This window comes from Coturnix japonica, chromosome Z (assembly GCF_054131305.1).
Source record: "Coturnix japonica strain WE chromosome Z, WE-NBRP24, whole genome shotgun sequence".
Lineage (NCBI taxonomy): Eukaryota > Metazoa > Chordata > Aves > Galliformes > Phasianidae > Coturnix > Coturnix japonica.
Window position 1 is genome coordinate 42139592 of NC_140702.1, and position 27836 is coordinate 42167427.

The following is a 27836-nucleotide window of genomic DNA, read 5'->3' on the forward strand; positions in this document are numbered from 1 at the left end:
ATGCAAAGAAGTGGTTAAATGATGTTTACACCATGTCATGGTGTGATCTCTATAAGCCCCATATGTCATAGCTGAGTACCATGACATTTATAATTCAAATGTGTTACCTGTGGATTTTCTGGACAAGTCTCAGTTAAGGTCTCTAACTATCACAAATATAACTGAAGAGAGTTCAAAGTGAAACTGGTAAGCAGCAGAAACTCTTGACACCAGCCTGAGCCAGGCACTAGGCAGCTGTGGATGGAATTTCTGCAGTTATTGGGAAAGGCTGCTGGGTGCCTCTGGCCACCTTGGCAATTCAGAGGTGCTTGAATCTAGGCAAGCAATTTGGTCCGACTGTGGGATTGTTTTGTGTTTGTTATTGTTGATGTTGTTGTTGTTAGTTTTTGAGCTTTTCCTGAGGTACCTGGGTTGAGAGAACAGGAATTTTTCGTCCCCTTGTCCTGGCCCTGACTCGTGCCAGACCTGTCTGTTGTCTGTGCATCTGAGGCTTGGTGAAGAGATCTGCCTCTGTGTCTTCCCTCTAGGACTGAGGGAGGGAGACTGGAGCCCAGCTTGTGGATTCATAGGACCAGATGTGAGTAGAGGGGGGGTAAAGGACCCGGACAGCAGTTGCAGCCTGAGCTTCTGGCAAAAATGTTACAAGAAGAGTGGCCAGGAGAGTGGATGTAAAGGGACTGTTGTGAGGTGAGAAAACAGAAAAGCTTGAGAAACTGTACCAGGCTTTTGATCGCTTTCAGTGTTAATGAAAGCCAAACACCTCAGGGCATTTTAATCCTTCATCTTGGATTTTCATCAGATGTAAAAAAGCCTCTGCCCAGCTGCCAGCTGAGGATTCTTTTTCCTTAAATACAATCCTTCCACTGTTAAGTGCTGCTGAATCATCCACTGATACATGCTTGTTTTTGTCAGTGTGCAAGGTCTTTGAACACATTTGAAATAAAATATAGCATTCTCAAAGCTAGTCTTATATCCTGCATAAATATTCTAGCTTCTGTATTCCCTAACAACAGAGATTTAATTTTTGAAGTTCGTAGTTATGTGTGTGTTTTTTAATAAAAAACACAGAAAAAATGTGTTCCAGAAAAAAAAGTGTGAAGGGCTACTTTGAAAGTAATACCTTCTATTTTATCACATTGGCACACAAAACCAGAGGTAGTTATTGGTGGCATGGCAGTAGAGGCCAAATCTTCCCACCAATATTCCAGTACATGTTGCTGCCTTTTGACAGATGGCAGCAGAGGGGCACCCTGACACAATGGCATCTGACATTGATGTGCAGATGGAACAATGAGGTGGCAATTAATTCCTCCATGCAGAAAAAAAAAAAAAATGGCACCCACTGACATTCACTGACACTTGTGAATGCTTATGGAGACCAAACAGTAGGTATGAGCACAGTGAGGTGGTGGATTGTGCATTTCAGCAGTGGCAACAGTGATGTGGGTCACATCCACTGGTGCACATTGTTACGTACAGGCTCTTGTTCATCACTGAGGAAAATGCAGAGCTGATGGTGGTGACTATGTTGAAAATTGTGTTTGCCGATGAGAACTTGCTCTACCAAAAAGTGTTCTTGTGCTACTTGTAACTGCTGTTGTTTCCATGAAAATAATTAGGTAGTGTACTTTTGGAGCAACCTATGTACCCTTACTAATGACTCGCACATAAAGATTGCTAATATGAATAGCAGCTACAGTTTATGAAATAAGCTACTCTCCTCCTTGTCTTTTCAATCAGGTTGGGATAAGCCTGTGATTTGTTGTGGACCCTGTGTCAAATGTGAATACACTGCATTTGTGCACTTATGCACGAAGTCCTCACTGCGATTTGATGGAGATCACTTCCTCACCATGGTGCGACTAATGGTATGGCAGAGTTTTTTTCTGTTGCATAATAGATATCATGGGACACAATAAGTTAATTCAGTACTACTGCATGTCCCAGCAGTGTTTCAGAATCACCTGGTTATTATCCCTCATTCATCAAACATTTTTACCAGTACAAACATTATTACCTGCTTTAAAAGTAATTGCTCATGTAATTATCTTCATTAAAATCTCAAGTCTTACATTAAGGACATTTTAATTGTGAGATAATTAATAATATGCATCGTGCCTTGATTCCATTTCTGTCCCCGATCTCTGAGCTGTCAGAGGAACCAACAGATTAATGCCCCTGAGAAAGGCATTAGTGTGGGTTTGCTTGATCAGAACACAACACTAATACCGTCTGAAATAAAAATCTCACAGTTTATAAGCATGCAAGAAACAGAAACATCAGACAGATAGAAGGTATGATATTTCATTTCACAGTCATGTTCAGATTTGAGTAAAGGGAGGGAAAAGGAAAGGTGATAGAGAAAAGGATGGAGGGATGGGGGAATACTGTGGGAAGAGAGAAAGGGACCACACATTTAATGAAGCCATGTTAGTGCTTTGGTTAGAATATTGTTTCTGTTCTGCAGCAATAGAATTTATAACAACAAAGTTAGTAGTCGAACATTTTTAGGTTAATCTGCAGGAGTTCACAGCAAAAAGAAAGCAGAATCTGTTATCTTATTTTGAGAGCAAAGCAGAATTGCAGGGAAGAGGAAAAATCAATAAACGTATTAGCTAATCCTAGCATCTGGTTGATTGTTTTACATACCGAGGAAGGGGATGGTAGAGGTCATAGGGCATGATCTGCTTGTATCCATCACTGTTAGGAACAATAATGCCAACCCTCTGAGTAGAAGGTACACATAATAAAATAAATACTAAATGATTACTTTATACAACTTTTTACACAACATTACAAAAACAAAATCAAAACAGAGAACCAAAGAAGATATTTTATGTAAGTTGCTATGACATTAAAACACATGCTTTCATCTTACAGTTTCCAAGTCATTAAATAATAAACCATGAATTACTACTCTGTTTTAATGAATATACTAATTTTTTACTAAGAACCAGCCTACTATCACAAAATTATCCATATGAATTTTTTAATTACTTGACTTTCTAGGTTATAATTTGTCATAAGAAAAAAAAATTCTCACATGATAATTAGATTGGAAGTCACTGATGACAACAGAACCTCTGTCCAGTTCAAAGAGCTCTATATTAAACCCTTTTTTAGTTACTTTATGGTTGTTTCTGCCCTTCAGATAAGACTTCTGCTTTTACAGAAGCTGGGATTAGGGACTGAAAGTACTCCCATGCAAGAATTCATATCCTCTGTTCTATCTTTCCACCTTAAATCCACCCAATTTCATTCACCTTCAGAATTGGTCTCTTCATTTGGATTTACCTTGAAGCCAGCAAAAGCTGGAGAGAAGAGTAACCTGTCAGGGCTTCTGTTTTTTGTTGTTGCTGTTTTTGGTTTGGTTTGCTCTTTTTTTTTTTTTTTTTTTTTTCACTGTCAAGACAGTTTGGCAATAATGTAGATAAAAACTAGCAATTATCAGAACTGTTTATCATGACAGTAATCTGCAAGATGGATATCATTCAATGTATTTGCAAATATAAGATTTCATTGAACTGCTGGCCTGGAATGTCATACTTTTCCATTTTGATAGATTCTGACTCAGAGTAACTCTCTACCCTCATCCTCTCCCAGTTATCTGGCATGGCTATTAATGTCAAACATGATCCTAGAGCACCTCATATATCACCTCTGTCAGAGCCAGGGTGCAATAAGTGACTTGGGATGGGTGGACAGAACCATCAAAGAGTAAATACTAGGTGTAAAAGAATAGAGAACATGTCCCAGTCCAAGTAACAAAGAGAGGAAACTCACTGAAAAGAATGAAGGTGGTGTTTGAGAGTATTATACAGAAGAGAGATGATAGTTATGTTGCCGTGGATTTCTGAAAGGAGGAAGGATAAAAGGAGGGGGAAGGGAAAAAGTATTCTCTATTCTCAAAAGAGTTCCTTCTAAGTGGTCTAAATATTCAGAGGAGACTTGACTTACTAACACACACATATATATATATTTGTGCAATTTGACCGTGACAGAAGGATAGATTCCATTGTGTTTTCACAGAAAAGAGTCAGCATTAGGTCAGTGTGTTGGAATTTTCCAGCTAATGTGCTGAAAGGTGCAGAAACCCCATGAGTGTGTTATAGGGACCTGGATGGCTCTGTATCACTCTATCAATCTCTGCAGTCACAGGAGTCCCTTATGTGGGTCTGCATATTTGTATCCAGAAAGAATTGCCCATCTCCACAAAATGTAAAAATGCAGAGGATGGCGGATTTGGTCCAGGGATACTCTGAGAAGATAAATAGATCATTTATTCTACAGCCACCCAGCAAGTCATTCTATGGTCACCTAGCAAGCCTTTTCAGTTTTAGTTTGATTGGTTAATGCCTGCAAAAGTTTGAGAAAATCCAGTTTTATGTTAAAAAGATGGAAAGAAACTTTTTTTTTTTTTTTTTTTTTTCCTTCTTCATTTCATTTTCCTTTTTCTTTTGGTTCATACTTTTGAGAGTCTGCTGTTTTCCTGACTGTTCTACCACTGCTGCTGAAGATCTACTCTGAAGCCTTTTGCACTTTCCAGCTCATCATCTTGCTGAGGATTGGTTGGAAAAAAGATTAATATCCCAAGTTCAGAAATGAAATAATTATACTGTAAAAGCACCTAGTGCCTACGAAAGAAACAGATTTAAAAACATTTCTCTCTCATTGCAGTGAGAAATATTTTCTTTCTAATAAACATTGTCTGTATGCATAATCCAGGTCTGCATGTATTAGAATGCATAATATCCAAGGCCATTCCAATGGAAATAACTGTACTACATCCAAACACTGTTATGAAGATTAAATAACATTTACAAAGCACTAAATTAATATTGTCATTGGAAAGGCTTGACACTCAAAGAATTCTACATTCATAAAGTGCATTTCTGTAAACCATATAAAGCTCCACAGAATTACTGACGCTGCCCCTTGTGCATGTGAGAGGCTGCCAAAGGTTCACACACTGGCTCTCACAGATTCAGGTAAGCTCCACGGTCAAAGTGAGGACAAAGCCCCTGACACTGATATGAAAAGATTACATTTATGGTTTTAAATGTCCGTTTGAAGACAAAGCAGAAAAGCATTTGGTTAGTGCACCATTAATGGCAACTGCATCTTTGTAAGCTAGTCTTATGGATGGGGTGGTTGTTTTTTTGTTTTTTTTTTTTTGTTTGTTTTTTGCATGTGTGCATTCATAGTTCACAGAAAAAAAAGCTGACCTAAGCAAAGTATAGAAGAAGTACTGCCTAGATGATTTTGGTGAATCTGCACCTCTTCAGTGGACAGAGTGGCTTAAATTCCATGAACCTATCAACACATCATAATCCTACAAAAATATGGAAAAGATCTAGGATATGGGCTTTGTTCACTGTGCAGTACTTGGACAACACAAAGAGGATAATGTGCTAAATAAGCTACTAATGAGCTTAACAGAGAGAGCTACTAATAATTTTTCTGCTGCACTGAGATTTCTGGATGGCACTGAAGTAGCAGATGGGATTAATTTATACGACACCCAGAATAAACTTGGTTCAGAAGGAGCAGGGGAGCATGAAGCAGTTGTGAAGTACTGTTGTGTCCCTCATGCCTGAAACCTCTCATGTCTCTCAGACCTACACGCTGTGTCCACATATTCTGCAGATTGGTTTGTTTTCCTTCTGAGTACTGACAGTGACTGTAAAATTGCTCTTCCAAGGCATATGTTCAGCTGGAGCTGGAACTGCACATGCCAGAGGTGGGTGTGTTGTACCTAGGTCTGCCATCCATGCAAATATTTATTTGAAAGTATTCCTGCACAGCTTTCTCCACTCAAGCTAACCCCTTAGCATAAATGGCAAGCTTGAACATCTCTGTCCTGTAGCTACCTGATAACACTCTTGAACTATGTGTTAGCCCCTCCTGCCTCCCTTTTCTGCATGACCCTGGCTCTTGTGTCAGCACCTGCCAAGCTGAGCAGGGGCATGGCGACTGAGAAAGGCTGACTGCACTCCTGGAATTGCTACTCCTTTCCCAATGGGGACTCATGCAATAACTCATGAAGTGAAAGGAAAACCTGGGAGATATGAAAAAGTTCATCATGTAACATAAGACGAGGATTTAGCATCCAAGCCATGAATCCCAAGAGAGCTCTGATTGTCACTAGACAGATTACAGGCTTGTGAAAAAGTCTCAAATTTAACTTTACAAATCTTGTCACTAGGTTGGTGCATGATACTGCTCCTAGTTGGCACAATGCTCAGTAGTGATAAAACAGAATGTCATCACCTTCTGCTACAAGATCACTGTCTGCCTTGAGAAAAAGATATCAAAATCCCTAAAAAGATGGTATTTGCTAAGGTTTCCATGTGCTGGTCTTTAAAATTATCACAGTTTCTAGTCATTGCTAGGATTGATGACATCTACTGCAATACCTTAGTACAGGCAATGTTGGTTTTGAACGCTTACTTTTGCAAGTACTGAGTGTAGTAATTCTCAGATACACTACCAGTATGAATACCATTGTGTTCGTTCCTTTAAGCATCAGTGATTTAATGATTAGCTATTGATCAGTATGGGACTTGAAGATTTATGATGTATTTTGTTTTTAATGATTTCTAATGATCTTTGCAGGTTGGTAGAAGGCAACTATCCCCTACCTAAACATTTTTAAAATGGACTCTCATTGGATATTTAATTAACCAGTGTGAGATATTGTTGAGAAAACTTTACTTTTGTGCCACCCTCCAGAAACCTCACATTTTAGACAGCAAATTCAGCACAATACTTCATCTTTATAATAAGTTACTTCCTTATGGTGTACAGAATTGAAATGCTGGAAAACATGGTTTAATTATCACTGCCACACACTACTAAATTCTAAGCACTTTACAGAACTTGAAATAGGTGTTACTACTTCAAAGCAGCAAAAATACCTACTTCCTGTTGCACCACTTCTGTAATGCTTCTAAAAATCTTCACCTTTCTAATTCTGCTTATTATTTTATGCAGGTTTGGATATAGGCTGATGTAGGCAAGTACAGAAATTTGTTGTGTTAACAATGGACTTTCCAGTGCAAATATCTTTTAGTGACCGCCTCACTACTTGCTGTAATTTTGTTCTCTTCTGGATGAAGGATGCAATAAAACAGACTATTTACCACAACTTCACATTGGACAGACAGATATCTCTGTTTGATGCTTACTACAGTGCAAGGACTTCCTCCCCAACTTGTGATTATCTGATGCATCCTGATTCAATCCTCACAAATTTTTTTTCTTCTTTTTTTTTTTTTTTTTCCCTCCTTATCTTTTGTCTTTCTTTAATATAAATTACCTCCTGAATTTGCTCTGCTATTCATATATTTGCTCTGATGGATGTTTCCTGGCCCACCCTTCCTGCCTGTTCTGACAAACTCTTCATAGCTTAATTTAAATGCCTTTTGCCCTACCCAACAATCCTAGTTTTTGCCTATTTGACTTGAAAAGAAAATTGCTTCTTTATGCATTAGGAGTATCTGCAGATGGTCTTTAGCCTACGCTTGAACTTAGTTGACTCTGGTTACCCTCCTCCAGCCTCCTCCAAAAGCTACACATCTTTCCTCTGCTGGGGGCCCCAGATCCAGACATAGTACTCCAGGTGAGGTCTCTCAAGGGCAGAGCAGTGAGGGATAGTCATCTCCCTTACTATGTTGGCCCTTCCTCTTTTGGTACAACTCAGGGCACCATTGGCAATCCAGGCCACAAGTGCACGCTGCTGGCTCACATTGAGGTTTAATATACCAGGACCCCTAAGTCCTTCTCTGAAGAGCTGCTCTCAAGGAGTTCTTCTCTCAGGCTGTATACACATCTGGGATTACCCTTGACCCAAGTGCAAAAACTCAATTTGGTGTCATCAGCAAATTTGCTTAGGGGTATAATAGTTAAGTGAGAATGCCAAAAGAGAAAACCGTGATGGGAAAGAAAACAAGCTTGCATTTTTGCTGGAGGACTCCACAAACCATGCATGCTTGAGAATTCTTTCAGATCTTTGGGTACTGAAAATCTTGCTTGAACTTCAGAATTTTCCAAAGTTTTCCCACCAGTTCTACCATTATTTCTGTGTGTGAGCTTACTGATAGTGTTCTAGAAGATTCTAGGATTATTGCCTGTGCAGACTGGGCTGGAATATTCAGCAAAGTGACAAAACAGCCGCTTGCTAGAGGCTTGCTGTTGTGACGCTTTTGAGACAACTGCTGCATGAGTTAGAGTCTTTGCTAAAGTTGCCTTTGGAAATCTTTATACAGCATTGAAATGCCCTGGTAAAAACATCAGGAGAGCTTTTGTGACTCAGAGAAGGCCATATTAATGTGTTTCAGAGATAGGTAGGACGTAAACAATAGAACAGATAGGTAAAAACAAAGAATGATGCGGCTGGGAATACAACCTAAAAGCTGAAGATGAAATCTAGAAGCAGCAGTGATTTTACTCCAGAGGGTACCTCACAATGATGAGTGGCATAAAAATCTTCAACACATTTGTGAAAATTGCTTTTTGGAGGAATGCCTTTGAATTATAAAAGGAATGGCATGTTCAATTTACAGCATGTCAGATTTGTTCTGTATGTCTTTAGCACACCCTGTTAAGTCAAGTTTAAACAGACTTCTTTTTCTCAGAGCAGAAAAAAAATCCTTTCTCCTTTCATTAGAAGATATCAGTCAGGAGGATACTGATGACAGCTAAAAACACCTCTATAAACCCTCAAGACTGTAAAGTTTTGGATAGTTAAAAGACTCACAATTAACTGAAGACTTGAAATAAGAGCGTTGCATGGAGCCATGCTGAAGGGGATAGACTTGATAAAATTGACATAACCTTTCACTCACTGCTTCTCCTCTAAGAATATAGAAAACTGGATTTCCCTCCCCTTCAAAAAAAAAAAAAAAAAAAAAAAAAAAAAGAAAAAAAAAAGATCAATTTTCCACATGACTCAGCCTCATTTTTTTTATTTTTTTTTATTTACTAGTCATAATGCCAATGCTGATAATTATTTTTCATAGTGAGCACAATAAAGTGGAAAGTTTTCACACAGTAGGCCTAAAGAGATAAGTAATTGGAAGTTTACACGACAGTCATAATATTCATCTTATCTTCTCTTTCAGACTGTCCCTTGCTGAAAATTCTCATGTAACCTCTCTGTCTTGGTTGTTTTATTCAGCGTCGCTGTAGTCTTCCAAAATTATTTTTTGAGGCATTCACTGACATACCATAAGAAGACACAGCAGCCACTAATCGGATATGCCTCACTGGAACTGAGTTTGCCAGGAAAAAGAACTGTGATCTTTGTTTTATACTGGAAGAGCAGAATGGTTGTCACACGGCAAATGCTCTGCAGTGCCGAGATGCCTCCTCCTTCACAGTCCCAACCCTTTGTTCTGCCTCACCTACCCCCTTCCTGACTATAAGAAAGCATTGAGATTCCAGAGGTTACTGCAGATATCCTCTTTTTTTGTCCATTGTTGGTGATTGAATTCTTTACAAAGACACTTTTGGAAATAATCGTTTGCAATTTGGCATTCTGTGAGGATGTCTCCAAAAAGCCAATTGCTTTCTGTTACTGCCTGGACCCCAGGATGGCAGAGCCGTGCTTCCAAATGACTCCCCTTCCCCTCTGGGTCTTTATATCAACAACTTTGCCCTGGTATGTCTTACATAAAACAAAAATTACTTCCTGAAATCTGCCCAGAAGTTATTTTTTTTCCTCTATGCAGTTGTCTTAGTATTTACACATGTCATTTAAATTTATTGGGAAAAGCATGGAAAATATCCTCAGTACAAATTCCTGAGGCAAAATGCGCATTTGACTCAGAGCTGTATTTAACCTCCCCCCCCCCCCAAAATAGCAACTTAGGTTTTAAGAAAAAAAACAGTTATATCAAGTTGTTTTCTTACTGCTACCATAAAATATGAATCTTAAAGACAGAACCCATATTAATTCACATCTTTCAGCAACCCTGTTTTCTGAGGCACTCATATATATGTCTATATGTCTCCCTGATCAGACCCGGACCCTACCTTACTGACATTTGCTTAAAAAAATTCAAAGGCGTCATTTCTGATTTGAGGAGGCCACCAAGGAAAACATACAGGGTATTTTCTATAGTAAAGTTTCTAATTGGCATTATTAATATATTTAAGTAGCCTGAAAAAAACTGTGTGTGTGTATATATACATATATATATATAAATATACACATATATACTTGGAATGAACTAGAACAAGTGAAACTAAATACCGAACTGGGCAGAACACTGCTAAATAAAAATAGTCTTGTTGCATTGTGGGAAGGCAATCTCTACATTGAAAAATCATTTCTGAGTACATGCTCAACAGGAAATACTTTTCACGTAGCCCTGCTTAAGTTGAATTCTTCATGTAATATGCTTAAGGCATCCTAATGAAAAAGATGATAAAATATGTAAGTTAAAGAATGTGCAATACTGTTGAAACAATACTGAATTTTGAGATTTGGTATTTTCACTTAATAATTCAGGGAAATTTTCATTTCTAACTGCCTGATAATATATCTAGCTTTTAATTTGTTGCAACAAGAGCTGCCATTAAAAATGAATTTACCAGAGAAAAGGAGTATAAACTGTCATACATTTTGGTTTCATATATCTTTAGTGATGTAGAAATTGGAGTGTTATCTGTAGTTATGAAAATCACTTTAATTTTTTAGAAGAGATAAAATAAAGCTTGAGCTTGGACAGGTTTTTCTGCTCTGATAATGCCACAACGCTTACCTAGTCTGAAGCTGTTACAGTTGGTTTGGGAAGAAATTACCCCCAGTCATGTAATCATCATCCCAGCAGTTTCTAAAAGCATCCTTCTTCTCCTGGCTTTTTTTTTTTTTTTTTTCCCTGATGGAAACCCCCAGTAATCTGAAAGGCTATAATGTATTTTCATGTAACATTTGATTGTGAAATCTTTATCAAACTTGATGTAAAGCTACTCTAGAAAGAAAGGATCAGATAAATAAATGGACATCTCCTTATGTACGGTTGCTGAGTTGCCTTCGAATGTCTTTTAGCAAAGCCACACAAGAGGACCAAGAGGTTTAGATTACACAAATAAATGCTTGAGGTTTGTGAGTGGTCACAGACTGACTTTCATTGAAGTTCAGGGAAGTCAGTGCAACAAAAGACCATTCCTTTCTGTGGTTTTGTTCCTCTTCTTATACACGGGAAATCTGACTCCATGATCTTGATATTTTTACTATTAATCTTCCATGGAAGAATGTTTGACATGGAGGTAGAGAGGGTTTTGTGTGCAGGCTCAAGTTGCAGCAAATCCCCATGTTACATTTTTTACTAGCTGCCATGACTGCAACTATATTTTTTATCAAGAAGAAAACATAAACACAAACAATAGTAATTAAAAAAATAAAAAAAGCCTCTGATTCCTCTAATTTTGCAGGCAATCATTTTCCAACATTTTTACCCCACCTCTCTAAGACCTAAGGGATATGTGTTGATGATGGACAATTTTTTTTCTCTTTCTTTATAATGATTAATGAGGCAAAATGCAATCTGTGAGGAAGAAACAACCAATTGCAAATCCAGCTCCAGTAACGTGCAGGTGCTGAACTGAGGTCTTTTTCTATACAATAGTTCTTGAACATGAGAAGAAGGTTGAAATACTCTGTAGGTTGAATGACATAGTCAACAGCAGTAACAAAATATTTTCTTACTTCACATTTTTAAACTGGACTCAACATTAGAGCCAACTGACCTTGCAGGACAAGGATCCAGGTTACATTCCTGAAGTTTTGGCTTTGGCTTGATATTTTCAGGGTAGTAGTGACAGTATTGATCTGCTACTACCCGATTGCTCCTCAGATCAAAACACTCAGCAGAAGTCAGTTGATAACCTGTAATACACAGTGGGTGAAATAATATGTAGTGTTTTTCTTGTTTCTGTCTGAAATACATGTAAGTTTTGTTTTTGTAAAAGGCTAGCTGAAAATATGCGTGATTTTGCCACAGCAGCCACAGTTTTACAAATTTAAAAATAACAGCTTTATTTACAAAAATTCACGCATCATAAAACATTCAAAACTTAAATATCTAAAATGCTGGACCAAAGGATAAGTAGTTACTAATGCTGATGACTTCTGTAGTTTGAGATATCCTCCTAACTGATCATAGGATATGCTTAAATGTAATGCATAAACTTGCATCCATCTCATTAGGTGGTATCTTTTTCAAATACCCTCAGAATGTTAGGAGGATCTAGCAGACATTGAACAAACATGATCTTGCCTGCTCTAATTATGTGCAGTAAGAAACCAAAGGTAACCAGTATGGTCATTACAAAATCAGATGTCTAAAGCAAAAAGAAAAAACAGAGTCTGAGATTTATTGGACACTGAGATTCCTACATGCAGTTTCATTTCAGAAGGGTAAAGCTGCTGATTAAGGTGAGTGAGAAATGAAGAAGGGAGACATCCTGTGATTCCAGAGTGGGTGCAAATCCCATAAGTCCTTTATATCTGACAGCTGTAGAATGAGGTGCGATCATGTGAATATTCAAATGTATTAAGTACAGAGTCTAAAGGATGAAAAAATGCAAAGGATACTACCACTGTTATTACATCTCACCCCTCTTTTAGCTGTAAATACTTTCATACATAGATTTTGCCTGTTTTAAAGGAGTAAATCTCAGTTTAGAGGTTGGAACAGATATGTGTACATATGACTGCTGTTTATCTTGCTCCACAGCTGCTGCTCTGAACAGCTTTTCTTGTGTTCCCACATATGACTGTTTCTAGAATACAGTGGTAAATTTTTACCTCCTCCACAGGATGCTGAACAAGGGAAAAAATCAGTTTCTCTCCATCGATGAATAATAGGCTGATAGAAGATAAACTGGACCGAACTGTCAGCAGGACCAGCATAGACGATCTGAAAAAGGTGAAATGATGAAAGGTGAACCAGATATTAACACCAAACTCCCGATCTCAGTAGTATTATTGATTTTTCTTTTTTAATTTTTCTTTTTCTCAAGACAACTTAGAAGAGTTTCAGTACTGCCTTTTCTCCACATTTTCAACAAGTTGTACTGTTTAGGAAACACTGTTTTTCAATCTGTACTTCCTTTTCTTTTTTTTTCCAAAAACAAAGGGACATCATCAAAGTTGAGACTGAAAAACAGAAGCAAAAATATGACAAATTGAGCTGACAGTATAATCTGGTTGTTTGTTTTGTTTTCTTCTGTAGATGGACAGAAACATGATTACAAATCAAAGTAAAACTTGAAGAGAGGGAAGAAGATGAAAATACTACAGAATATATTGAGGGCTGAAAGAGATCTGGCCCGCTCAGACTAAGGCTGCCCTTTTCTAATTAGAGTAAACAGTGACGTATACTCCCAACAGGAAAAAAAAAATACAGCTGTAGCAATACAGCTTCTTCAGCAAATGGGAGGCCTTCTGCATGGCTTAATATCGTTATGAGTTTGTGTGTCAGAAACAGGATATCTAATTCCTTGTGTGAGAATAGTGCATTAATCACACACTTCAGAAGGGTCTTTCTGGGCTCATGAAAGCCTCGTGCACTCTTGGGAAAAATATTCTGCTGTGCTTGAAGCCATTCAGGGAGGTCTCATATCTAAATGTGTAGAAAAAGAGTTGACTGGGGAGAATTCTGCCCTTACTCCTCGTTTTTTAAGGATCATTGGTGATTCTTAAACTGAGAAAACATACTTAGCAATAGGTCTTCACTGAATCATGAAGAACAGACTGAGGGCTCACATAGAGCCTACTGTAAAAGGAAAGAGATGAAGAAGAGTTCACATGAAAAAATCAGGAAGACAGAAGAGTTACTCTCCCTGCAGACTATTCCTATGTGTCTGCAGAAGTATCTGTCAGTTGTGACACAGAGAAAAGGCAGAAGTCCATCTTTTCCAGTCCAAAGTAGAGGTCACTCATAGAGCCATGATAACAACACAGGCAGAAAAGCATTACAGTGAGCCATAGCAGTGAGCTAAAATGATACAAAACAAGCAAGTGAAAGAAGCATGCACAGTATCATTTATTTTTTTAAGGAATACTGTAAGCAGAAGAGGAACAATAATACGGTGATTCCATGCAGCAAAAATGTCTTTTTGAATTTTGTTTGACAGTTTGCTAAAGCTAAGATCTTGATCCAGGGCAAAACATCAGCCCAAGCCATGCAAGACTGAAAGTGAGACTTGACAGCTATGTGCTTTAAGAAATTTTTGCTGCTAACTTCCACACATTGAAATACTCAGATCTGGAGTGCAGTAACATTTTTGACCCTTGCTGTATTTGCAACATACTGCTAAATATGAGAAACGCGAGTGCTGAAAAAGCCCTCTTACTATCACAGTGAGTTTTGAATCCTTATGTCCCTGGATCACTGAACCAGAAAAAATGGCATTAATTTTGCTTGCAAATAAAATCATATCTAAACATATTAATAGCAGACAACAGCAGTACTCAGAGTGTGGAGCAATCAACTCTACATTTGGGCACTGCAGTCCACTGGGAAACATCCTTGATTTCTAGGCTTCAGGGAATTTAGGAGTGTTCAGAACAACAGTGCATCTCTCATTAATTTGTAACACCAAGGATATCAACAGTGTTGTTAAGAGCTGGTTCAAATTTCAGTCCTCAGTCTATCCTTCAAAAATTAGCTGTCTAAGATTACAGCAACTCACAACTAGAAATGCATTTTTCTTGTAAAAATAGCTTCAAAAAACCATAGCCTGTAACCTGCTTTGTTACACTGGATTTTATAAAATATTATCTAGAATGGCACCACAAAGGTCCAAGCTGTTGCTCAGCCAACATTTGGGACTGATAGAAAACAGTCCTGATTTTAGGGATAACCGCAGCATATTTAATGAAAACGACAAACTTCTGAACTGAAATAAAAAGGCAGCATAGTGTTTTTTGAATCATTCTGAGCATTCCTATGACCATAACTGCAGTATCTGATTTAATCTTTGTATTAAGTTTTTCCTGAAGCCTCTAAATTCAATCAGTTCACATAAAGAAACCAAAACCAAAACAAAACAACCCATCAAAACCAACCAGAAACAAAACTGTCACCAACAATCACCAAACCCAGCCCTTCCATGCTTGATTTTGGCAGCATGTGCCTGAACCATTTCTCTACATTTACTGAAGAACACAATAGTCATTTGCTTTGGTGGTTGTCAAATTTAATCAGCAGTTTATAACCAGCAGGGATAAACAAGAAGCTGTCAGTGTTAACTGTAGGGTTAACTCATGAAAAGTGTATTCAGTAATATGTTCACATTTAACAAAATTGTTGTGTTGAGGAGGGAGAAAATACAAACCTTACTTCTTGTGTGCGTGTGTCCTAAGCTAGAAGACAGGGAAAGAGGGTTATTACTGCATATTGTCCTTTGTCTCGTGAAATCTGATATAGTGTATTATGATCTAACTCCAGGCCAACATGGTTATTAGGAAACTTCAAATGGTTTTTCCACACTATTATTACAAATGTTTTCATGCAAGTGCCAAATCCCAAATCTTCGGGTATGATTTATTAATACCAAGTTTAGTGTTGAAATCTTCTAAGATAATATACAAAAAGCTGGGGATGAGGGTGTGGAGAACTGTCCTCTTGTGGCATGTGTAAACCCACAGCTTCTGTATAACACTTTCCTTTCTCTGCTTAGGGTGCTTTGATATTCCTGTTCTCATGCAGTGACACCTTACATTGAAAAGGAAAGAGGATGTGCAAGAGATTTGTTGCTGTTCATATTTTGTACTTGAAGCCAAAAAAGGAGTCATGGAAAATAACTGTATGGGCTTGTTTTAAACAACATAAAAGATACAGAGAGAGAAGCTGAAGGTTTTCAAGCATATTGTGTAACACAATAACACAAGACTGCATCATCATTCCCCTGAATTTGACTGTTAATTACCCTAGAGTGCTGACAGGACTTTTGCCTTTGAGCTCCAGGGAACATGTGTGCTGTACATTTCTGGATATCTATCTCTTGATCATGAGAGCCCTGTATTGTTTATAAATGGAAGACAGCTCTCTGCCACTTCTCCACCCACGTTCAAGGCCAGATAGAGAAATCACAGTGAAATTACATTGTCATCAATTTACCATGGATTATGTAAAGCATCTTAGAATCAGACTTGCTTACCATGCCCCAAACTAGGATTAAGATAGATAAGGTCACCCTTAGATGGATAAGATAATTTTTAAAGAGCCTTTAAACTAATACATGGAAAACAGAAACAGAATCTTTTCAAGGTTCAAATGTTATCTGAAATTCCCTCCAAAAGAACTAGACAGAATGCCAACACAATGAATTGGCTAGCATAGCTGGCAGCAATGAAGATGACTGTATTAGCTGCTACTTCTATGAACTATGATAATCTGTACAGAATTCCCTACAAATTACAACAGAAGCAGAAGCTTCTCAAATGAGGAGACAAGAGCAAAGCCAAATATTCCAAAACCTACCTTGCTGCATCTGTTCTAAAATCTGTGGATGCTGCTGTTAACACCCTACTCCCCCATGGAAAACACATTTCACCACTAACATCATGTTAGTCATGTAAAAGAATGCAACTTGAGTATAATTAGTCTGTAGTGCAGAATATTTATTACCATTAATTTAACCATGGTAATATCTACGAAATTAATGTAAAAAATTGAGATCATATTGTGACACATATGTCATAAAGATAAAAAAATTAAAAGGCAGTATTTTCCACAAAAATACTTTCTTTGTAATGACAAAAACTGATTAAAAAATGGTGTCAAAGTATTATGTTACTTAAAAGTAATTGATTTTTGAAACTGATAATTTTGGAAATGTAAAGGATATCAGAAAAAATAATACACAATACATCCTGACAAAGTAATAGAAAATGACATATCTGTCTCTACTGTGTCAAATGAAAATGTCAAGGTAGGTTTTAGACCAGCAGTATTTTAAACACGAATGTAAGATTAATGGTAACAAATCTCCAGATCCAGAAAGCATTAATTCAGTAGTATAATGTAACCTCTGAAGAGTATAGGAATGGAAATCATGTATGACACCATTTAGCTCACTTTCATGAAAGAGCTATTGTTGAAGCCACAGCAAGACATAAAATTTTAACAGAAGATTTAGAAGATGCTTCACGAGTAATCTGCAGAAATGCAGAACAGCAATCTCTGCCTCTGAATTTGGCTTGTAGGTGGAAAGGAAAAAGAGTGGAAATCTTTTAGGTCTCTGATAAGAGTGATGGTGTCCAAGCTTATCAATCCACTTCACCAAGGAATGCTTTAAGACAGGACTTCTTGTTTTCTTGTCAAATGAAAATTCACAAGAATTAAGTAGATCTTGCCATGGATTGATGCCTGGGTAAAAGAGAAAGGTCATTCTGCCTGCTTTTATATTGGCGGAAGGACTGTGGAATCCCACAAGGATGCATGCTAGGACATATACTCTTAGCCAGATTCCTAAAGGAAAAGAATAAAGGGTTGACAGTGAATTGAACAAGTTTGCTATTGAAAAAAAAAATAAATTATGCATGGTAGTAAAAAGTGAAACTAGCTATGAGAAGACTTCAAAGCTTTGATTGACCAAATCTATTAAAAATGGATAATAATGATGCCTGTAGGGGACATTAATTATACATGCCTGTTATGCATGAAAAAGTCCTCTACATTAGCTTCTACCATTCATAGTGGTATAGGATCATTACAAGCTGTGAAAAGAACAGCATGCTAAAACAGCTAAAAAGATTAATAGAATGTTATAGAAAAAAGAGAGAACAGTGTGTAATAAAGTAGAATTCATCTGTGTTCTGAATGCAATATACAGATCAGTCTTTCTCCAAAGAGAAAGGAACACCTGAATTACTCTAAAACCTCCCTTGCATCAATTTTTAAAATTGATTTTCACTTACATTTATTTCTCCACACACCCTGTATTCACAGAATCACAGAACTGTGGGGGTTAGAAGGTACCTCTAGGGATCATCGAGTCCAGCCCCCGTGCAAAGCAGGCCCCCTATAGCAGGCTGCACAGGTAGGCATCCAGGTGGGTCTTGAGTATCTCCAGAGAAGGAGAATCCACAACCTCCCTGGGCAGCCTGTTCCAGTGCTCCTTCACCCTCACTGCAAGAAGTTCCTTCACATATTGGTGCAGAACTTCCTATGCTCTGACTGTTTTCCCTCATTCTGTCCCCACAGAACTGAAGAGGTTGGCAATGTCCCTTTGAATCCTACACTTAAGATACTTATTAATAAGATTACTTCTCAGTTTTCTTTGCTCAAGGTTGAACAGATCCTGGTTACTCAGCATTTACTCATAGGGGAGAAGCTCCGGGCCCTTTATCATCTTTATGGCCATCTGCTGGACTCTCTCCAGGAGATCCCTGTCTTTTTTGTACTGGGGAGCCCAGAACTGGAAACAGTACTCCACATGAGGCCTGTCCAGGGCAGAGTAGAGGGGGAGGATCACCTCTCTTGACGTGCTGGCCATGCTCCTCTTACTGTACCCCAGGACACCATCGGCCTTCTTGGCTACCAGAGCACACTGCTGGCTCATGGACAACATGGCCACCAGGACCCCCAGATCCTACTCTGCAGAGTTCATTCTTTGATTAGTAGGTTCTTTTCCCAGCTAAGGTTGCCTAATGGAGTGCTACCTGCTTCTCACATACTTTTTTAAAATGAAGTAGAAGCTATGAGGATGAGAAGTACCTTTCAAATCAATGTATGTATGTGCTTACGATATATCATTAAAGGTTTACAGATTAATATATTGAGATTTTCCTTGTTGGGATCATAAAAATTTATTGTAGTACAGTTTTTTGTTTGTTTGTTTGTTTTTCATGTCCCCTGGTTGAAAGTCAGTGGAGAGAGAGGTAAGTAGTATTCTAACAGTAATTAGTAACAGTAACATTGCTCAGCATGACATTGGTCATGAAGTTTGATTAAGAGCAGCCGAAGAATATAATGGTAGAAGACTGATTCTCAGAATTGGAAAAAAGTGGTTCAGATTTTTGAATGAAGACACTTGGAATTCTGCACGCTCCTACACTGTTGCATAAATATTTATCATTTCAACCACCTGATTAAATAAACATTTAATTATTTTCATAGTTTATCAAACTGCACATTGGCTTGATGCAAATAGATATTTCCATAACATAAAATTATATATTTAAATAACAGTAACATTTCTATGTGTATCACTAAAAAGTTATGAATATATAAACATAATAGTGGAAATAGAAAAAAAGGACAGATTAGAAAAATAAGGACAACCATTGTATGTACCAGCATAGTTTGTAGGAGAAATTAATTAATAGGATGCTTCAGATTAGGAATAAATTACAATATGATCACATAGGTCTGAAATAGAGGAGGCAAGGAGAAAGGGGAAGGGCAATAATCTTTTACTATTTGTAGACTGGGATAACATGTACCTTACTTTACACACTGCAATGAATTCATTGTGGAACTAAAGCATAAACTAAAACACAAACTATAAATATTGTAAAAAGGACAAATACACTGTAAAAAGCCCTAGAGAAACTCTTGAAGGACTGTCTCATTTGAGTTAATAAAAATAGCTGATTAAATGCAACATAAGGACCATGAGGGAGAATCTGCAAATAGACGGTGACTTTGATTTGTTTCCTGAATTTGTCCTTTCAGCAGATGAAACCAGTCCTTCTCTGAAACAGAAACATGAGTGAAGCAGACTTTTCACTTGATCTAGTACTGCAGTTCCATAATACATAGATTAAGTAGAATGTATAGACCAGAAGAAAAATCATATTCAAATAGCTATTAAATGAAATCATTTTTATTGAATCAGAAATAAAGGTGAGTCTGAAACAGAAATTATACATAATTTTTGGAAGATTACTACGTGGTTTCCCGTGCATTTCGCCACACTTGATGTAACAGGATTAAAAATAGAGAACCCTTGTAAATTTGTTACAAAGGTTAGTCAAGATAAGTTTAGGTCGCTTTTAAGGCTGGTCATTATGCGTGGGCCTGACCTAGAAATTACTACAAAAGTTGTATTACAGTTTGGAAACTGGGAAGCTACAATTTAGCTTTTACGAAAATAAAATAAAATAAAATAAAATAAAATAATAAAATAAAATAAAATAAAATAAAATAAAATAAAATAAAATAAAATAGGTACTGAAATGAAACATGGATGGATAAAATCCAGTGATGCAGGCCTTGCTGAAGAATTACTTCCTGCAGCTTTCACTCAAGAGAAATGACCTTAGCAAGTCACAGGAAGTAGCATAGTTTTATGATGAAAGGCCCATATTCTGGTGGGCCATCTCAAGGTTCTGCAAAGTTCTTAGGTCATTTTCCACTGATGACAGATAATATAACTTAGCCACAATTAAGCTCTTAGTTCTGACTATTTCTGTTCACACAGACTGAATTTTAGCTCATAAGAAACATCTTAACCCTAATATATCGGTGTTTGCAGGACTAGTTCCTTCAACTTTCATTCAGCAAATTAAATCACTCTAAATTTCTTGTTCAGAAGAGATTATTTAATCCAGTCTTGGCCTTATCCTGTTGGAGTTCAAAAGCATCTGCCAGCTGTGTGATCTCCAGCATGCCCTTGCAGGTCCCAGGAAGTCTAAGCTAAGCCCCAGTATATATATATATATATATTTCATTTGCTAACATAGACTCTATTCAAATGAGTTTCTTTCGTGAGAATTTTCTGGTTGTCTAAACCACCACTGAAATAAGAGTTAAATGGATAGGATGAGTGTTCCTTGTAATTCCACATCCAGTTTTGACCTTTATCTTAGCTATGGTTTGTTGGACAACTAGCAGCCAAAATCCTAATCTCATCAGTAACTCTGCTTGAAATAAGCCAGTGTGCACTGTCTCTGAAATAGGCACCCATCCTTAGCATCAGCACAAAATATAGACTGGTAGTCTCTTCTGGCAACAGCTCTTAATCAACACTTAACCAAAATAGGTCTTGGACACTAACTACTTAGATGTAGAGCATAAGACAAACCCTAACAGCCTGTGCTTTGCTGGCCCTAACTCTTCCCTGGCAATCCCTGTTTCAGCAATACTATACCACAGGTGGTTCAAATTCACAGTGCTGGTTGTTTAAATTAACATTCAGTAATCACTATTAGCATTATACTGTCATCGATAGACCCCATCTGACACTTTTACTTCACTCTGCAGATATGTAAAAGGAAGAGATGACTCATGATTCCATGAATCAGATTGTATAGACAGAGGAAGCTTTCCAGGACAGACAGGACAGACAGGTGAATATGCGACCTTGGTAAAATCACAGACTGATGGCAGTTTTGACAGTGAAACACATGATTAACTATGTGACATTACTACACTGTTCTCTAGACCATACTGTCAGACAGCAAGACTTCCATGTGAAACTGAACTTCATCTCACCAACATTTTATGAAAACTGATCATTTTCCTTGAAAAAAATACCCATTTATTTGATTCAGAATTTTGAATTAAAAAAAAAAAAAAAAAAAAGCAACAACAAAACAACACAAAACCCACAAACAAACAGGGTAGTACTCAGAATTTTAGCAATCAAATTCAAGTGGAAGCGTGCTGGTAATTCTTTCTTGTCTTCTGCATTTGAAACAGTACATTTTGTTTATATTAAAGGCTTACTATTGTCAAGTTAGGAACAGAAAAAACTAAGGACGTTAAAAACTCAAGGTTTTTTTTTGTTTGTTTTTTTTTTCCTCATTTTTTGCTAACACCCTCATAAGAGTAAGAAGAAAGAAAATGAGCTGATGTTTTACTAAATCATTTTTATGATTTACATTTCCTGTGAAAAGACGTTCAGGTGTACAGCAAGCAAAGAATGTACCACTCACAAAGTTGAGCATTTTAGCAGCTATACAATTCAGATCCTACAAGAGCAGCAACTTTCTTCTTGCAATTTTAAAGCATCCTACATTACAAATAAACAAACAACAAATCTACTTCTGAGCTGTTTCCAGGTATACTTGACCTCACTGAATGAGAACATTCAGGAATAAATGAGAAGGATGAAAAACAGTGATTCTGGAGACAATGATCCTCAAATCACAGCTCTGATCCAGCCACAAATTCATCTAGATCTGTTTACATAAAAACTGCTTTTCAGACAAGAAAATCTTTGCACCAAAAATATCCTGCTAGCACCACAGTAAAGCCCTTCATGTAATTTCTCAGTACTTTACTTTGTTTTTGATAGAGAAGGATTTGTAAGCTCCAAGGGATAAAGCTATTTCCCCCTCTCATACAAGAGAACAGTGTAAATACCAGAATCACAGTCCTGTCCCTCTTTTAACATGTCATTTTGGTCCACACCATCACGTATGCTCTAACTAACCAGGCAGTGTTAATCCATAGCTGCGCAAGTAATGAAAAGTAGGCAGCTCTCTTTGCATCACTATTTTTCATTATCTGGGTATAATCTGTAGCACAGTATTTTGGATATTTTTAGGTGGCTAGCATATGTTTTATTGAAGCATATTCATTTTGAACTTCGAGTAAAAAACTCTGCATTCTTCAGGTCACGCTTTGCTCTGTGAACTAGTCCTGATAATTTCTGCTTGATTATTGTGCTGCTATCATACCAAGAGGGACAGAGGACAGTCCACATGGCTCTGCTCACAGTCAAGACAACAAATTCTATGCCAGTCTAGCTCAGCCAAATCCCATGAACTACTGAATTTTGTAGTTTACTGTTCAAATTCCTAATTGCCATCATCTCTAGGTTAAAGCAAATATCATCTACCTCTGGGGCCCATGGTGAAAACCTATGTAGTACTGGACATGATATAGGTTTTACAGTTTTACAGCTGAAATCCTTCAGGTTCTTCGTACCTACTGGAAAAGGATTTATTTTATTGCAATTCCCAAATGTTCATTTTTGTATGTGTTTTCCTACGGAATATGTGCATTGCTTCCAGCAATGTGTTTTACATTACCTGGAAGAATAGAAGCGGTCTAATGGGAGGAAACAATTTGATTCTTATTACCAGTGAAACACAAAGCAGAACTCTGAAATGACACAATGACTTTTCTACCAAACTCATCCCTTTTAATTTGGAAGTTGGGGATCTCATTCTCCAGTCTTGAATAGTCTTTTATGTAATTACACTGGTATAAATCCCACAAATTATGGACCAAAAGGATGGATTTTCTTTCTTTCTGTCAACCAAGCAAACTGCATACAGTCTCTAAAGTAATCTGCCATTTCTTGCAGTGAGTTCATCTTCTCTCTGTGGGGCAGTTATTAGATATGCCCTTCTTTTCATTAACAGTCTATTTTCTGAGGGTGTTCAATGAAGCTTTCATCAGATAATTAGTTATAAAGAATTACTATCAGAGTTCAATAAACAATCTGGATTTGGCTTTGTGAGAATTATCTACTGGAAAATTGAAGTAACTAACTAACTAACTAACTAACTAACTAACTAACTAACTAAATAAATAAATAAATGTTCATCTCTCTACTACATCTTGTGGCGTTTGTCATTTTATATTGCTTTAAGAAGCACATTTGGTTGATGACCCTCACCTTGATAGTGAAGTCTGCAGTGAGAGGCCCAGATATTTTCAGTATCTCCTTGTCTGGAAGCTTCTGGAAGTCAATGCTAGAATTGTCCACAATGAAGGAACCTGTGGAGCTGAGGTTGTTTTCACCCTTAACACCTTGGAGAGTCTTGGTTTCCAAATCTGACAAACAAATTAACAGGAATCCAGAGCATTATAATTTGAAACAGGAATCCAGAGCATTGTAATTTGAAACAACAGTAACTGGGAACAGAATAAATAAAGAAATAAATGAAAATGGTAGGGTAGTGAAGCAGATTTTCTTCCTAAATTAGTGATCATACAATTCATTTAGTAAATGGAAGTTAATAATCAGAATATGGACCTGTTCCACCACCTAGTTAACGTCCCCATCAAGTTCAGATTACTCCTTAAAGCATGTTCATCAGTATACTGTTTTGTATAATCATTCAAAGTGAAGGTGCATTTTGTCATGAAAAGCTGCAATCCTTTTGAATGTATTTGTGAAGTTATATAGAAAATTTTCTAGACGAAAGCAACCAAGAGATAGTCTGAAATAAATGGGGCCATACTATTAACCCGAGATGGAGCAATATTTTGAGAGAGAGTAAGTGGGAGAAATAGTTTCATCAGCATGTATTAAGTTAATTAGAGGAAAAAGATAACAGCAGTAATTAGGCTGGTTTCCAGGGTGGGTCATGGGAATTAACTCAAGAAGGATGTTGCTGAGGCAGTACACTAAGAATTTGCTCCATATTAATGAATTCCTTGGTTTTCAGGAAGACTAGTCTCTTCCTTTGTGATACACTTGGCTTTATAGTTATTTCTGGACAGGACCGTGTGTACCAGGGATAAAGATGGTTTTAAGACTTGTGTATATGTAATTGGACTCCTGTTGACTTCTCCCACAACCAAAGTTCACAGGGCAAAATACTCCCATCCCCAAATGAACTGCAGCTCATACATCTATAAAATCCTTTCATGGGTGAACAGAAAGATTCATGGAGACGTCTGTAACAAGAAAGAGACGTATCTGGGTTTATTCATGTTTACAGAGAGCAGTTCATCTAAATCTCAAGCAATGACTCAGGCAGACCTTGCTGATTCAAATCTTATTTGTCCTGAAACGTGATATGGTCTGAGTGAAAACAGCTTAAGTTTAGCCTCTTCTCAAATCTCTTTTCTCTCTAAGCTGTCTTACAGGTCAATTTCACAGAAAAAAAAAAAAAGAAAAAGAAAATATTAGAGTAAAAATAAGATTTTTTTTTTCTACCTGAGAGAAAAGAGAGGAAAGGAAATAAGAATGCAAATCATGTACTGGGAAAGAAATAATAACCATACTGGAGCAGTGCTGGTGTGCTTAAAGGGCTACTTAAAACTGAAGTACTTGCAACATTAGATCTTTTAAGAAAAACATTACATGTTTTTTCTTAATTTATAAACTGTAATTTGCTGATCATTATTCATACTTGAAATCTAAGCAATCATTAAAACACTATGGCATGCTTATTGCTTTCTCAACACAAGCATTGTACACTGAACAGTACAGATAAACCATCGCTTATCTTTCCACTGAGTCTAAGTACTTTGGGCAGAAAAAGTCTAGGAAAACTGGGAATGATTTTGTGATTTTGCTGACTATCATGATTGTATTTACACTGATAAGCAGATTGGGCTCTGACAGGTCTGTGCTGCAGGAGAGGCATTACTGAGTTCTGGAAAAGGAGAAAGGTAGTCCTACTTGTCTGACAATAAATTGTGTTTCTAAGATGTTATGCACCACTGCCTGAGGGCATTGGTTTGTGGCTTTTTCTTTTTCTTTTTCTTTTTCTTTTTCTTTTTCTTTTTCTTTTTCTTTTTCTTTTTCTTTTTCTTTTTCTTTTTCTTTTTCTTTTTCTTTTTCTTTTTCTTTTTCTTTTTCTTTTTCTTTTTCTTTTTCTTTTTCTTTTTTTTCCCCGAGTGCAAGTCCCTTTTACCAACACTACTGTGTTTGCTGCCAATGAAAAAAGGAGCAGCTTGTGACTGAATATCTACTGCACTGGAAAGTAAGAGTTTCTTTTGCAGGGAGTTTCTATCCAGGAAAGAAATGGATTTGCCTACAGCTCTCCCAGCATACTCTCAAATACTTAAGACTCTTCTCTCAGAGGGGCTTCTGCAATGCACATCTCCATGTGAGACGAAGTAGGGAAAGTGTATTGTAGCTACCAAGTGATGGGATAGCAGCAGTCAAGGGGCTTCACTCTCTGGAGCAACATCACTCCTAAAGCGCATGGTCTGACATCTGCATGCTGCTGTTGATCTTCTCACTGTAATTTTTTGTATATCTGTGTATCTACTGGAGTGAGAGAGATTATCATAACAGAAACATGTGTTAAAGTCATGAGCAGCTGATGGCTAAACTTGGCTGTAGGGAAGCTTATACTTTACTGTCCTCGATATTTCTTCACTCAGTGGGATATATTTTATTAATTTTAAACAAAGGAACTTGGCACCAAGTGAGCCAGCCAAAGGATAAGCAAACACAAATGAAGGAAAAATTATGGAGGAGAAAAGGATTCTACAATGCTGGCCAGGCTTTGCTCTGAAATTAGCATGAATCGCTGATGCAACTGGGTCCAGGGAGAGCTTCTGAGGGCAGGACTCACCCCTGTGTCGAAATCATTGATTTCAGAGAGGGAAACCAGACACCACACTATAAACAGAGCACTGAGGGTTTGCAAGGCTTTCTTAAACAAATGTGCACTTTTTCTACTTACATAAATGATCGGGCCCTTTCAGCACGAGGCGAATATGTCTGCTTCCATAGGGAATAGCAACCACTGTATCGACCACTGTGGGGAAGGTAAAAATGCACAAAGTAAACAAACAGAATTTCCTGTCAGTTTTCAAATAAATAGTGAAATAGATGCCTAAAGAAAAGTCAGAAAAACAGCTTCTGGAATAAGTTAAAACAAACAAACAAACAAAAAACTCTACAAATTTCTGAAACAGAACCCTGTTATTAAATATGATTAAAAATCTTCTACTTTGAGGAACTCAATTGCATTGATTTTCTTTATTATCAACTTGTTTACAACTATTTCTGGATTTCAAAAGTAACGAATAGCTATCTATTTCACCATGGCTCCACTTAAGATCATCCCAAGTCTTTTAAAGAGGTCTTTGCGGTGAAGCAGGGAAGCATAAGTCTATTTTGATAATCAGCAAAACTGCCCTTCCCTTCAGCTTTCCCAGCTTCTCCATGACGCATTGCCTATGTTCTGTGGCAATTACCCACTGCTCACACATGCCTTCTTTTTCACATCTTTTTTGATAATGACTAGAATTACTGTAATTCTGCTTCCCTTTCCGTCTCACTAAGAAAAAGCCAATGAAAAACAGAGGCCAAGTACACTCAGAGCAAGATCTTGTACCTGTGAGTTCTTAGTAGCTTAGTAGCTTTGTAAATTGAGAATAAACTAGCTGCTCAGTGCACACTATGTGAAAGCTGGTTTGGTGAGCATTTATGAACATTTAGCAACCTCAGTAACATTATGAAGGGAGACGGGAAGGGAAGGTGTGACATGAAAACGCTCCAAATTCTAAGCTAGGCTACGGGACTGGATGCGCAGAAGGCAATGACCTGGTCTAATCTGCTGGTTTAGACTGTCAGTTCACCTTTCCCTGTCTTTTCTGCCTCCTATTACTACAAATTGGGAGAGAAAACATGCATGACTAACAGATTTTTTGGGGAGGTGGTATGCGTGAGAAGAACAATGCCTCTTTCACTATCTGTTCATAAGAACTGTGCTCATGTTTGTGTCACATAATCCCTCCCTAGCAAGACCTCTAGCTCTTCTTTCAGAGAAACATGTAACTTTGTCAGGTAAGGCTAACTCAACCCATAAATGTGCACTATTAACCAAAGATGTGGGTTATGCATGACCATAACTTTCTAAAAACATACGAGAGCAAACTGAGAACTGTTCTAAACCCAGAAAAGTATTTTAACTTAAATCAGGATTCTCACTTACCAGCAAAATAGTAACTAATGTAATTTTAAGTTGAAGAGCAAAGGGAAGGGGCAGGAAAAGGACAAAATAAAAAAAGGGGAACTTCTCTAAAATAAACATGTTCATTCATCCAAACCTATAATATTTCATAATTCAAAATTTTATAATATTTCAAATGCATGAACCAGAACTCTCTTAAATTTTAAATTCAGTCATGTGCCATAGGAATTTCTGACTCTCTTAACTTGGAGAGTGC

The 27836-nt window shown here is 37.4% G+C and overlaps 1 protein-coding gene across 7 annotated transcripts in view; it reads right to left on the bottom strand.

Moving 5' to 3' along the window:
- Nucleotides 1-27836, bottom strand: part of ADAMTSL1 (ADAMTS like 1) — a 379149-nt gene that overhangs the window by 92677 nt on the left and 258636 nt on the right. For 4 of the 7 annotated variants that reach the window (XM_015849101.3, XM_085529433.1, XM_085529434.1 and 1 more), the window contains 5 exons: nt 26345-26419; nt 23593-23750; nt 12815-12926; nt 11755-11893; nt 2650-2700 (listed from right to left, as the gene is read on the bottom strand). In XM_015849101.3, the coding sequence (XP_015704587.2) occupies nt 2650-2700; nt 11755-11893; nt 12815-12926; nt 23593-23750; nt 26345-26419 (535 nt within the window). Of the gene's footprint in view, nt 1-2649; nt 2727-11754; nt 11894-12814; nt 12927-23592; nt 23751-26344; nt 26420-27836 lie in introns of those variants that run through there. The other 3 variants (XM_015849102.3, XM_085529432.1, XM_085529435.1) reach the window with 2 other exon arrangements.